Here is a 14,065-nt window from a genome sequence, read left to right on the forward strand (position 1 = left end):
CCTCCCTCTAGAGCTGGTAGACGGAGGTTGGCCGGGCCGGTCCCGGCAGCGGCCCGGAGCGGGCGGGCATGGGGGGCTGCCTGTCCTCGCAGGCAGCTGATGACCTGTCGCTACTCAACGATTCTACCGGCGATGGGGCGAGTCTTGGGCCAGGAGACCCGCTCCCCCTCCCTGCCCCACCGCCCCCCTACCAGGTACCGCGTGGGGTGGGGAAGGGAGCCCCGAAACCCTGGGGCTGATGATGCTCCCATGCCCTCGCCAGTTGGGGTCCGCTTTGAGTAGCCCGCGAGGGGCTAGCGTGCAGACGAGAGGGAGAAATTCGGGTGGCATTGGGGAATGTCGCGACTCGGGGGCAAGTAACGCGAGTTCTCCATCATGGGCCGGAGCCATAATGGAGAACTTGACTCGGTCCACACCGTGAACCCTAGGAGATAAGGGCAGATGTTGCTGCAGTGTTGACGCCCCCCCCCCCACTTCTTCCGCAGATTTCTACAAGGATGAATTCATTTAGCGGCGACCGGCTCTGTTGCACAGTATTGTTGCCCATGGATTGGAAACATGTTTTTAAACTTGGGGTGGGTTTAGAGGAGGCTTTTATTATTGCAGCTGTTGTTCTAACTCGTTTGTGAAAATTTAGACTCCAGAAAGTGACATCTGCTTGCTGTAACCTTCCTGTGTTTTCTCATTACTTCCTGTTTTCCCCCCTCTTATTACCAAATACCTTTTAAGGAGAAAAATATGAAATATCAGCTGCACAGTGTTGTTTTTGTGCTACCAACCAAGCTCCCTTGGTCAAAGAGAAAACTACTTGGGCTGCTGTGAGTGTAGGCAAGTCTACATTTGGACTGCTGTAATTACTCTCCCCAATCAGAAAAAATATGAGACATAAATTAATGAAATTAAGCTAAGTCATGGTCAATATTCTAAACAAAGAACTAGGAACAGCCATTCAGCTATGGAAAAACATTAACTTATTACAAGACATGGTAAATGGAAGGCTGTTGGGGTAGTTTATTAGAGAAAGCAATTTATTTTTGCGGTGGGGGCTTCCAAACAAAGGCCTAGTACTATGAAGCAAAGAAATTGTGCAAACATTCTTTTATTTTTTAATATATTGTATGTGGTAAGAAAAAAGGAAGTAGAAAAAACAGAAAACCCAAAGGTGCTTTTTCAAAAGGAACTGGACTTTGTTTTCTTTGAAGAATGTTTCCCTTCTCAGCCAAGAAGCTTCTTCAGTTTTTTTCAGCTTTGGAGAGAAGCAAAATGTCTTCAAGGAAAAACAACATCCAGTTGTTGCCTTTTTAAAAAGTACCTTTGGGACAACTATGACCTTGATGACAGAACTCTGTAGACAAAACACAAAAAAGTTACAAAAGGAAGCTATTATTGGATTTCCTGTAACATCATGAAATGAGATAGGAAGAAAGACAACAAATGTGCCTTTAGCAACTTTCTGTAGGAGAAAACCAAAAATCAAATGCCTCTTAATACATGAACAGTTTGGTTCATGAAGGTTTTTTTTAGACCTGGGAGGCTCTAAAAACTAAGCTCTTTACAGTTTACGTACATTGCAGGCAAATCTAGATTAACATATCAAATTGTCTGCACTGAAAAGACTCATAATCAGCATAACATACTCAACATGCTAGCTGATTATGGGCTGAAAGGGATAGTCTAGACATACAAAACACCATGAAAACTCTGCCTTGGAAGGAAGTAGGGAAGTAAAGGAACAGCTACTTACTTACAACTCTTACTGTCTGGTTGAATAAACGTATTTAATCTTTTTCATCTATGGAGGGACAGCTTTTCCTTTAAAACTATATGTAGAAATGTATGTGTCCAGAGTATGAGAAAGAATGAGAATATAGTAACCCTGCTAGATTAGGTCAAGGTTCATTTTGGTCCTGCATTTCATTCAAATTAAGATAATAAGAGCTGAGGTGGCGCAGTGGTTAGAGTGCAGTACTGCAGGCTACTTCACCTGATTTGTAACTGCAGTTCAGCAGTTCAAATCTCATCGCTCAAGGTTGACTCAGCCTTCCATCCTTCCGAGGTGGGTAAAATGAGGACCCAGATTGTTGGGGACAATATGCTGACTCTGTAAACTGCTTAGAGAGGGCTGTAAAAGCACTATGAAGCGGTATATAAGTCTAAGTGCTATTGCTGTGCTACACCCCTTTCTGTTACCATTATTCTCTTATACATGGTATTTGCAGGCATGATCCCCTGACCCAGATGTAATGTTGAGTTTTCATAAAAACTGTCTTCCATGAATTTAGCCAATCTTTTTTCTGGGGGGTTTTCTGTCAATCACTTTTTCTGTTTACCATTTGTGATTTCATTCGCTTCAGTCATGTCTTCAGTTGCTTCTTTTTCTATTCCCTAAAGATTTAGCCCCTTTTTTTTGCAAGGAAGATGTCAGAGGTCCTCCACATTTGTAAAAATTAAGTTCATTGCTACATTGCCTTTCATATAGGCAGCATACATAAGGCTTCAATTTATTATTATACAATCGCAATCCTGTGAGTTGATTGTTGAGTTGAGAATGTCTGACCCAATATCCTCCACGTGAACTTAGTTTCTGATTAGATAGTCATTAACTTATCACCGGTTAACAACCATTTGAAATGATGATGGGCCTGGGATGGGTGCCTTGTGATCCATGATAGTTCTGGCTGTTGTAAAATGTGGCATCCCACCACAACCCCATGGTCACATAAACACATTTCAGGTGCTTGGCAGCTGGCTTGCCATTACAATCGCTTGCAGCTTCCCATGGTCATATGACTGATTTGCAATGATTATTCCTGGTTTCTGGCAGTTTTTGCAGATTTCTGGTAAAAAACACCCATTTTGGAGAATGGGTTTGCACTTACTGTCACTGTGTCCACTTAACAGCCACCACACAAAATGTTGTAAAATCAGATCTAAGTTATGAGGATGCCTCAACTTACTATCATAAATGAATTGTGCCTGGTATTCTGGTCTCAATTGTAGTTGTAAGTCGAGTATTTTTTCTAGTTTTAGTATGTACATCTCAAAATATCAGACCATAACTGTTCATGGAGTGCCAGAAGTAGATTTGTATAACAATGTTGGCAGTTTTATTTTCAGCCCATTTCATAATGATCCCTAGCATTAAGTTTACCTTCTTCATAGGTTCAAACCCTGAATTCATAATCCCTTTTGGTTTTTAGTGCCCCGAATACTTCTGCATCATTTCCTATCCTCTAAGTAATGATGATTTATGGACAAGTTTAAAACTACCAGGCCTTTGGGGGATCTACTTTTTTATTTCTGTCCTTTGGAAGTCAGAATAAAGCTGGAAGGGACCTTGGGGGCCTTCTAGTCCAAACCACTGCTCAAGCAGGAGCCCTATACCATTTGAGACAGACAACTGCCCAGTCTTTTCTTAAGAACCTCCTACAACTTCTGAAGGCAAGCCATTCCCACTGTTAATTGTCCTCACTGTTAGGAAGTCATCTCATCTCATTATTGCTAAATTTACCCAAGAGCTTTTGATAAAGATCTCTATCAAGTTTGAATTGCAAGTGAAATTGGGTAAAGGGGAACTGGAATTTAACTCATGCTACAAAAATGCTATCAATCAGGGATTGTTTGCTAAAGCAAATAAAGATCTGACGCGTGTGTTAAGCTCCCAGCCTATTTTTGTTAAATATGCATACTTTGTTCCTTGTGAATGCTTAGAAAACAAATTCTTTTGATTTCATGTGCCATTATCTCTTTCCAGAGATAAATTACCTAGCACACATTGTTTGGTGTCATTCTTTGAATAGTTGGCTCAGCTGCCTCTGATTGCTATTACTTGTGTCTGAGAGCACAAGATATTTGAGAGCAATTATATTTTTCTTTTATGTTTTCACAAGCTGTCACACATACAGGCTACTTTTTTTCCAAAGTGAAGTTGCTGTTCTACAAAGGAAGAAGAGACAAGGCTGAGAAATAGAGAATAGTTTTATATGTTACTACAGACCTGGCTGAAATTTGTTACAACAGGATTCTCCACCTTTTCTTCACCACAGACTCCCTTTAAATACCTTTTGTGTCCCCGGACCACCAAGACTTAACTCAAGATTTAAATCATAACATTTTTGAAGCTTTCGTGGACCTCCTCTGTGATGACATCATGGTCCTCCCAGGGGTCTGCAGACCACAGGTTGAGAACCATTGTTACAGGATATGCTAATTCATGGTTAGATGAGTCACAGCTTGCTCATTTGCCTGGATTCATACAATACACTGAACCGTGCATTTAATTATGACCGTGGTCATATAACATTCAATGCCAAAAACTAACCATCCACTTTTAAGTTAGGCATGAACAATTTGTGCAGTAAGTAGCAGGGAATGGAATAAAGCAATAATTCCCTTTATATTGTTCATAGTGGATATTTGAAAAGAGACTGTACATATGAGTAAGGATTTACAAGGACACTTCAACATTCATCTGAAATGAATAGACAGAGATGAATAAAGACTGATGTTTAAAAAGACCAAAACCAAGCCAGCTCTGTGGAATTAATTACTGCATAACTGTGCAGCATAGATTACTTAAAAAAAAAGGATAAATGCATTTTATAATCCCAAGCGTTCATAGTGTATGTCAGTTGTTTCCAGCTTATTATCTTCCATAATTATTAGGCTGTGTCTCCCATTATTCTTCAAGCCATGCTGGCTAGTATTTGTGGAAGTTGTGTTCCAACATGTCAAGTAGGCATCGAATTGGAAAAGGGTAATACATGTACCAGATGTTGACTGCTAGTGTATTATTAGTGTATTATTTCTGATACTCTTGCTCTTTAAATTTTAATTAGTGATCATTGGACAAACTACAAAATTAAGCTGAATGTTGACTTCAAACAGTCCCCCTGAAATTCTGAATGGAGCAGTGCTATTTAGGATTTCTGTGTACAATACAGAAAATTTTGTGCATGCTTGTTATCTAATTTGCCTCCTTAGTTCAGAATAAAATGATTCAGGAGAAATGCCTGAAATAAATTGGGAAATTATCTTTGCATGCTAACATATTGCAAATCAAAATATGTGTTAGACTAGTTAGAAAACAAGTAGGGGATCCACTCGTTAGTAGTGAATTAATGGCCTGCATGATTCATAACAGATGTGTGTATAGAAAAAAGGGGGCTTCTGTGACATGTGAAAGTAACAGCTGTCTGATCCTGTAGAAAAGCTTTGGACACTCATTAGAAAACTTATTTTAGCCCATCTGCCATACCACAATATTATCTTACAGTTCAGCCCTCTGTGTGTCAAAATGATAAATAGCTATATGTGTCAGTATCAGATTTCTCTGGATTATTTTAATTTGTTACAGTGAGGGCATGTTAAAAGGGCGAGTATTTTAATTTTTCTAGAAATCTGAGAGAAAAGGGAATTGTTGCTTGTATTATGTATAATTATGAATTCATGTAACAAGCTACTTATTAAAATAGTAAATGTTCAGCCACACTGTTGTCTGACTTTCTAGGATCACACTCCAATTCCAGTGTATCACCCAACGCCTAGCCAGGCACGTCTTGCCACACAGCTAACAGAAGAGGAGCAAATCCGGATAGCTCAAAGGATTGGACTAATTCAGCACCTTCCTAAAGGAATATTTGATCCTGGCTCAGAGCCATCAGAAAAGAAAATCAAAGAGTATGTTATGTTTCCATGCACAATGTTTTAAATGTATTTTGTAAAGTCAGAACAAATCTTGAAAGTATTATAGTGATTAATTACTAATGAATACAAAAATGTTTTTAGTAGTTGTTGAGGGTATGCAGAAATGGCCCTCCAAAATGCAACAGGAATATGCATGCTTTGTTTTTATTTATTTATAATATTTGTATAGCTGTCCATCTCACCACAAGTGACTTTGGGAAGCTTACACTTTTACTTGCTTTGTTTGTTTATTTGTTTGTTTTAAAAAAACATTACTGCACAATATAGGGATTTTGCTAGATAACATAGGATATGATGAATTGTGCATTTTGCAAGAAATTGTACTCTTGAATCTATTCCCAAAGTCATCAACACAGCAGGGCTTTATTATAGGTTATTGTGCTAAAGTAAGTAAAGTAAAATAATTACAGGTAGTTCTCACTTTGTGACCACAATTGGGAATGGCAATTCCATCAGTAAGCATGTGGTCGCTAAGTGTAAAATCATGTGACTATGACAGACTTAACATTACTTTTTATTGGTCATTAAAGAAATCATACCAGTCGTTAAGCAAGACATCACATAACTGCAACTTCAATTTTACTTCCATATTCTCTATTAACACTACTTGTGAGAAGCCAGTTATGAAACAAGTGAGTGGTGATCATATGATTGCTGTACATTGTAATGGTCAATAATGCATGCCGATTAGGAAGTGCCCCAGTGGTGATCATGTCCGTTTGAGAGTCATAAATACAAGGATTGCTCAAAAAGCTATTTTTACAATGATGACTAAAGAAGGCAGATAAAGTAAGTGAGAACTACCTGTAATGAGCTGCATGTTTCTGAACTTTCTCTGTAGAAAGGACATAGAGCACCCTTCCTCTGTTATAATTCTCATCATGGATAGTCAAAATGATCCAGAAATTTGAACTGTGCTTCTTTGCACTGGACCAGCAGAACAATCTTTATTTCAGAATCTCAGTATTACTGAGAGCATGAAGAACATTTTTATAATGGTATATTTGAAGTGGGGAAAAATAATTGCTACTTTTATATATGCATTAGCTTTTATTTCTTAGATATGAGTATACAGTAAATTAGGTTTTTTTTAAAGGTAGAATATATTAACTATAGTAATAAGGACTGGCAACTCCATTGCTAAATGACATCATAAAGGATGACTTCATGTGACTTAACAACAGTTGCAGCAATCCCAATTGCCCCTGTCAAGCATATCACAGATTCTTGTGGTTGTGGGAACACCATTTGTGATCTGCCAACTTTCCCATTGACTTTGCTTGACGTGAGATCACATGACCAAGAGGACAAGGCAATGGCTGCAATTATGAGGCTGTGTTGTAAAATCCCTCTGGTTCAGCAAAGTCATATCTTTGAACGCTCACTAAATGAGTGGTTATTTAATGAAGATTACCTATACAACAATAAGTTATGTTCTTGGTTGCTGAAGATCTGCCTAGAGCATAGGCAATGCAGGTAGTTATCACTTAGTGACTGCCTCGTTTAGTGACCATTCATGGTTACACAATGATAAAAAATAATGACCAATTCCTCACATTTACAGGCTTTGCAGGTCAGTAAAGTAAGGTCATAAGCAGAAGTGTGGTTTCACTTAGTGACAACATTTAATGACTGAGTTGCCAACCCCAATTGTTGGTTATTTTATGTTCGACAATTTCCTAACATGTGAAACACCTCTTGTAGCATTACTAACACTTCCTAGTCAGGCTAACCCACTATAAATGCCTCAAATTACATACAGGAAGAACAAATTCAAGTTCAAAGCACTATTTTTTGGACTTTTCTTAGCATCTAGAGTATTTACCAGATAGAGATGGTAATGGTGGTTCCTCATTTTATCTTAGAATGAACTGTTTATCAGAATGCCTTCTGTGGTGAAAGCAATTAACAGCCTAATATTGATGCTTTGATACCTCACAGAGCATGATCTCATGGTGAATTTCACCAAGAGCATATTCATATTATTAAAGCAACCTGCCCCTGGGAATTACAATCAGCAGGAGAGAGAAAATATTTCTTGTCTCAGGACAATACTGTTAAGGTTTGAAAAGTGTAAGGGAGACTTTAGCCTCTAGAAGGCAGCCCTCAAGACGCTGGCAAGATTAATAGGATAATAAAACAACTCTTGATTCAGCACTATAGGCCCAATTCCATTCCAGATCACTCCAGTAGCTCTTTCCAGCCTAGATCCAGTTCTATCTGCATAAGACAATGCCAAGCAAGGTAACCCAATCATTGCATTGGCAGCTTATCATAAATAAACCATTTGTCTTTCTGATCAAATAACCAATAGAAGCTATCCTAATAAGGTGGGGAGCCTAATTCCCAAACAGGTTAATGCAGAGATTATAGTTCTATCATAGTTTAGTATTGTCTACTAACAAACTGGGATTAAGATTGTAGCAACGCTTCTGAAGGCATTTTCACACTAAATTGTTGTCATATGGACAATGTTATGACCAAATTCTATGTAATCAGGTAGGGTGGATAGAAATAGTGGGCCTTCAGAGGAAGGTGTACAACTACTGGAATGATGTCGACAAATATCTATGCTCCATATCAGCAGAGATTAGTAAACAGGGTGAGTCATCAGCGCTTGAATTAAGGAGAGTGGATCCTATACTGACATGTTTTACTACAGTTTAGATGAAGATCTCTCTCAGGTGACCTGTTCACAACAGTGAAGAAAAGACAAATGAAATATTCTCCCAATTTTCAAAAAATAGAGCAGAGACTCAGGGTTCTAGTGGCTTCATGATCAGAAAGCCTATCTACAGTATGTTTGATTGATACTGACCCAAAACTATCCAGAGTGATATTTAAGGTGAATATACACAAGGAATTGGGTAATGTTTATTCCATTATGGCCCAGGAAATGCAGTTCTTACCCAAAAGGGGGCGAGTAATGATTGCATATGGCATCTCTTGAAAACGCGCTAGCATTTGAAGCTGATTACCTAGTCACAGACTGGCTACCATTTAGCTTCAAGAAATTTAATCTGTCAATCTATTTGGTATGCTTTAAACTAGTGGCATAAAATGGTTGTACTAACAGCACAAATCCCAGAACTATTGAAATTCATACAAAGGTGACCCAGAGGGGTTCTTCATGTACTCTGTTAATCCAAGATGTGCTAAAACTGGGCTCCTGTTTCACGCCTAAAGTCAGTTCCAACTTTCAACAGGCACAAAAAAACTGTACCCCAAATTTTTCTGCCCAGACCTTTCTACTCTTTAACTAACTAAATTAAACTAAAATATCCCTAAACTAAAATATCAACAAAGAAAATACATGTACCTCAGGCTAGAACTGTGGGGTCCTTGATGATCTCTCATCTCGATTGCTTGCTTGCAGACATTTCATTACCTGACTAGGTAACATCAGTGCTAGTGAGACTGGGATTTACTCCTCTTCATATATATAGTAGCTTGCCCTGCCAATGTTGATGGGGGGTGAAATGGTAGGTAGGACAGACAGGCAAAAGACTAATAGAGCACATCCATGAACACCAACTAGCAGTCAGAAGACACAATGAAAATGTCACAACATATTACCAAACTCAAGCAGAGCTTCAATTGAGAAACTGAGTATTCTAGATCAAAAACACTAAGGAATTCCTGGAAGCTTGATATTCAGACAAATCAGCCATCAGTAGACATATAGAGATAAACTACTTTTACACAGCAAACAAAAGAGGCATTAAAAAGATAAGGAAACAAAAAGACTAGAAAACATCCTCTCCAGCAACCACTACCCAAAAAAAGCAAAGATTAACACCAGACAAACAAGCAGAAAGTAATATCCAAATTGAGGAATTACCATGGAGAAAACCACACCCCCAACAATACTAGCAGAACAAGCTATTGCATATAGGGTAAATAAGGCAAACCCTACACTTGCTAGCACTGATGATGTTATCTAGTAGGATAGCAAAATATTTGCAAGTAAACCACCAAACTCAGAAACACAACACAAAGTAGCTGTGTGCAGGGAAGAGCACTAAAAGTATAACTCAAACTTACTTTACTAATATAGATCAATAGACAATTTGCTTCCTATAAAGTAGGAATTCTGGAGAGACAAGTTAAACAGTCCATCATCCATCAGCTAGTAGGCTAGAGTACATTGCTCAGGCATTTATAGCCAGCAAGAAGTCAGTCCATTCTGGCATCACAGCACAATCTGTTGGGTGATATCTGCATCAACAGTGTTAATTGCTGTTTTGGATAGGACATTTGTGGTTATTGTGACATTGATATCAAGAATGAGATGGGAGTGGATTAAACCAGTGATATTCTGATCTCCTGACTAACAGAATAAACTAGGGATCAGGAATCCTAGTAACATGCTAAAAATCTTCATTCTTTGTGTTCAATTTTTTTCGAGTCTAGAACATGTGACTTATCCATGAAAGAACACAATTCTTGCAAGTTTCCACTTGGAAAAAATAACACAGGGAAACTTTCAAATATCATAAATTCAGTGCAGGAGGCTGATATACTTTTAAAAGCTCAGTGTATGGCAAAACAATATAGCAACTAGCATTTTGCAGTTTCTATTTTGCAGCAGAAAATAGAAGCAAGTTGGCCTGGTAACCATCTTGCAACCTTTGTATTAGCAGTTTCTCTTTTTACTTTTCCAGGTGTGTAATCTGTATGCTGGATTTTGTATATGGAGATCCCATCCGATTCCTGCCTTGTCTACACATCTACCATGTAAACTGCATTGATGACTGGCTGATGCGATCATTCACATGTCCTTCTTGCATGGAGCCTGTTGATGCTGCTCTGCTCTCCTCCTATGAGACTAACTCATAGTCTTTGAGCCCTGCTCTCGTTCATGCTTCCAGGCTGTGGATATATTGGGGGCCTGGGATGTGGGACATTATTTGCACAATTCTGGGGTACACCAAAGAAACCGGTCCCAGCCCCTACGGACACATGCAGCCATGCTGGCTGTACTAAAGGATGATTTGTGCCATATTTTGAGTGTTGCATCTAGTGTAAGGGGATGGGGGGTGTTTGGAAGGAAACAGGGAATGGCAGAACTAAAACTTTTCTTCCACTCTACTCACAATTTAGTTTTGTAGAAAATCAAGATTGTTCTTTGACCCAATTATCTACCCTCATACCTTTACAAGTCCGTTAAACTACTGAGTACAGTTGTAGGAAACTGTAGTGGAATTCTAACTTGTTAATGAAAGAGAAAGCTGTTTAAAGCTGATGCTGAAGATCTCTTAAGATTTTACAAATTAAGAGAAATTCTAAGGCTATTATATAAGCTCGGGTCAATTCATGAGAAATTCTAAGGCTACTATACCAACTTGGGTCAGTTCATGGGGGAAAAGAATTTAATGTAGAAAAAACCCCAGGAATTTTATTTTTGGGCCACTATTGAAAATGCATATATCAATACAAGTACACAATGCAGAAAACAAGCCTTAGAAGCTAGTTAGCTACCTGCCTAGGTAGCGTGAAGCTGTAATATTTGCTAGGGAAGGAGACTGAACCTGTTCTTGTTGCTTTTGGAAGTGCTTCTTTTGATATATATATATATAATTTAGTTAAGAGAAAAGGATACCATTTCCTTGCTCTTTTTTTCTCCATCAAATAGTTTTATCTATTTTGACGAAGTATATGGTGCCTCTTCTCAAACCCCTGTAGGGCAAGCAGGTTCTCTATCTAATACTTATTCACCAGACTAGGAGAAAGTCACATGGATTAACAGACTTTGAAAGCAATAGTTTGTTTCGCTCAATCTTCATTTGGGTGAAGTTCACTGGAAGGAGCAAGGATGGTCTTAGTGCAGATTATTTGTCACAATGTGAAATTTCTGCCTTTCTACTATATGAAAAAAGTGTTGACATTTATATATATATATATATACAGCGTGTTTAAAGTGAGAAATATTTTTATGGAAAGTTTACAATTCAGTTTGGTAAGATCCTTTCAGATGCTGGTTGTGAGTTAAAACATCCATATATTCTGAAGAGTGAAGAAATGTTTATTTGTAGGCAATCTACTATTTGTCTTACATAAGAGAAGATTTTGTCCCATAAGAACCTGTTAAGGCAGGCTGTTACTATGATGCAGCAAAGCCAATATGTGAAAAGGCTTTCCTAAATCATATTGTTTATTGCCCTGCAAGTACAGAAATGTGAAAGTGCTTTTCTGATTATGTATTGTCCATAACAAAGATCTAGTGCTTGAAAGATTTAAAAAAATCGGATGTACATTGCATTGAAATGGAAAATAAATAGATTATCAGCAATGCCTTCTAAAGTACATACGTTGCCCAAGGTGACTGTAGAAAACTTTTCTATTCTAGTGAATGTGAGTAGAACCAGAGAATGTGGTACTCTGAATTAATTTAACATTGATTCAGTTTTCTCTTTTACCTTTAATACAATTAGAAATTAGTTGCCATTGTTGCAATGAAGCTTGATTCTATACAGTAGTAGGAACTGATCTTACTCTTGTATGGCCCTTCTGAAGGGAACTCCCAACAGACCTACAATATTGTAAGGATTCTTGGAAATTGCAATTTCGCCACAAGAAAGTCACATTGGGTTTGGGAATGAAGTCATATGTTTTCTAAACCATACTACAAATAATCTTTTATTTGCAACATCTCAATGCGTCAAACGATGATTTGGCCATGAGAAGACAATACATTTAAAAATTTAAGAAACAAATAGGAAAATGACTAGATATCAGTTTAAGGCAAAATTAATTTCTTTAGATAACGGAACTAAGGGGCTCATTGTCAGCAATATCTTATCCTTCCCTTTTATTCTGTTTTCTCATTCACACAGCCATTAAATCCCCACCCCACCCCAATGAAACACAGTGAAGGACTCCAACCTTTCCAGCTCCGTGGACCAGCGGCGGGTACGGGCAATGGTTTCGCACTCATTTGACTGCTGCTTCCATGGTCTGATTGCCAATAAGCTACGAATTGGTAGTGGTCTGCAGACTAGGGGTTGGGGACCCATTTTGAAGTACATTTTTTGAAAGTCCTTGTCCCATGGTATCTCGTCCCTTGGTATTGCTTGTATCTTCATTTTGAAGTTCACCACGAAAAAAGTGGCAGAAGTAAAGATGGAGCTCACTATTTAAATTACTAGTATACTCTAGCCAGCATGCTCTGTTGTGTATTAGTATCTCATTGCTGTTTAGAGATATGGGAAAATATTAGGATTGCTTCATGCAGGCCATCAAAATCTGTATTTAGTAAATCATAATACTGAGGAAAATAACATGGCATATATCTTTCATGCCAAGCAGTTTCCTAAAGGGTACAATATTATGCCAAACATTTCACTTCATCTATGAATTCTCTTAAGCCACTCAGAACATTGAAGCAGGCAATATATAAGTAACTTTAAAAGTGCCATAGCTTCTTTCAAGACATGGGATCACTATCTCCAATGCTGCATGTAAGCCCCTACCTTTACTGGTTTGGAAAATCAATAAGAAAAAGGGGGAGAAAAAACAAGACTTTTTTTTCTTTACAAAAGAAAGTTTTTTTCTTTACAGGAAGATGAGGGCCTACTATAAGGGACTATCACTGAAGAAGTGGTACCAATTACTTCTTTTTTTTCTATCCCAAAGAATCACTTGGTAAGATCATTGCTCTATTTAACTCATAAAAAGATAAAATCCACACAACAGAGGGTCAATTTCATGCTGCTAATACGACTGATTAAACCTAATAATATAACCCAAAATTGTAGCTCTGATGTGATGTGAAAATAGCTGGGGCAGAAATGAAATTACTTATGAATAGCAGTGACCAACATTTAGTAAAAGACAATACAAAGTATATGCAATAGTCAAAGAACCTCTGGAAAATATGAGCAACTGCTTGTCTACTTTGAAAGGAACTGTTTCATGCTCTACTTACTGTGGTTTTTACCTGTTCCATTAACTGCTATTTGTTTTTCAAAAACATGGTAAATATAACACAGAAAAGGGCACATGCATCTTGTTTTTTTCATTGTAACTGAAAGCAAAATACAACTTTTCACTAATTTATAGATAGAAGTTTTTTCCCATTATGTAATTATAGCTATGTTTATGCAATATGGTAAGCTTTACCATGAGTTGTCTCATTTGGGCTTAGCACAATGCATGTGCAAACCATGACAGTTTAGAAATAAACTTCTTGGCTGCACTATTACAATAAGAAAATGAATCCATTTTCTCTAACTTTGTATTGCATATTTATGGAAAACAATTCTAATCATTTTAAGTGCAGATTAACTCTTCATTTAGCTTTCAACCTTCTGATAAAGATTTTAAAGATTCATTACCACATAAGCAAAGGAAAATCTGG

The 14,065-nt window shown here is 37.9% G+C and overlaps 1 protein-coding gene across 1 annotated transcript; it reads left to right on the forward strand.

The window, feature by feature from the left end:
• On the forward strand, positions 1-13,704 carry LOC116504964 (RING finger protein 11-like). Its single transcript, XM_032212223.1, has 3 exons — positions 1-194; positions 5,510-5,679; positions 10,371-13,704. The coding sequence occupies exons 1-3, from the start codon at positions 69-71 to the stop codon at positions 10,543-10,545; spliced, it is 471 nt and encodes a 156-aa protein (XP_032068114.1). The 5' UTR covers positions 1-68; the 3' UTR covers positions 10,546-13,704.
• Positions 13,705-14,065: the final 361 nt, after the last annotated feature.

Source organism: Thamnophis elegans, chromosome 2 (assembly GCF_009769535.1).
Source record: "Thamnophis elegans isolate rThaEle1 chromosome 2, rThaEle1.pri, whole genome shotgun sequence".
In the NCBI taxonomy this organism is placed as follows: domain Eukaryota; kingdom Metazoa; phylum Chordata; class Lepidosauria; order Squamata; family Colubridae; genus Thamnophis; species Thamnophis elegans.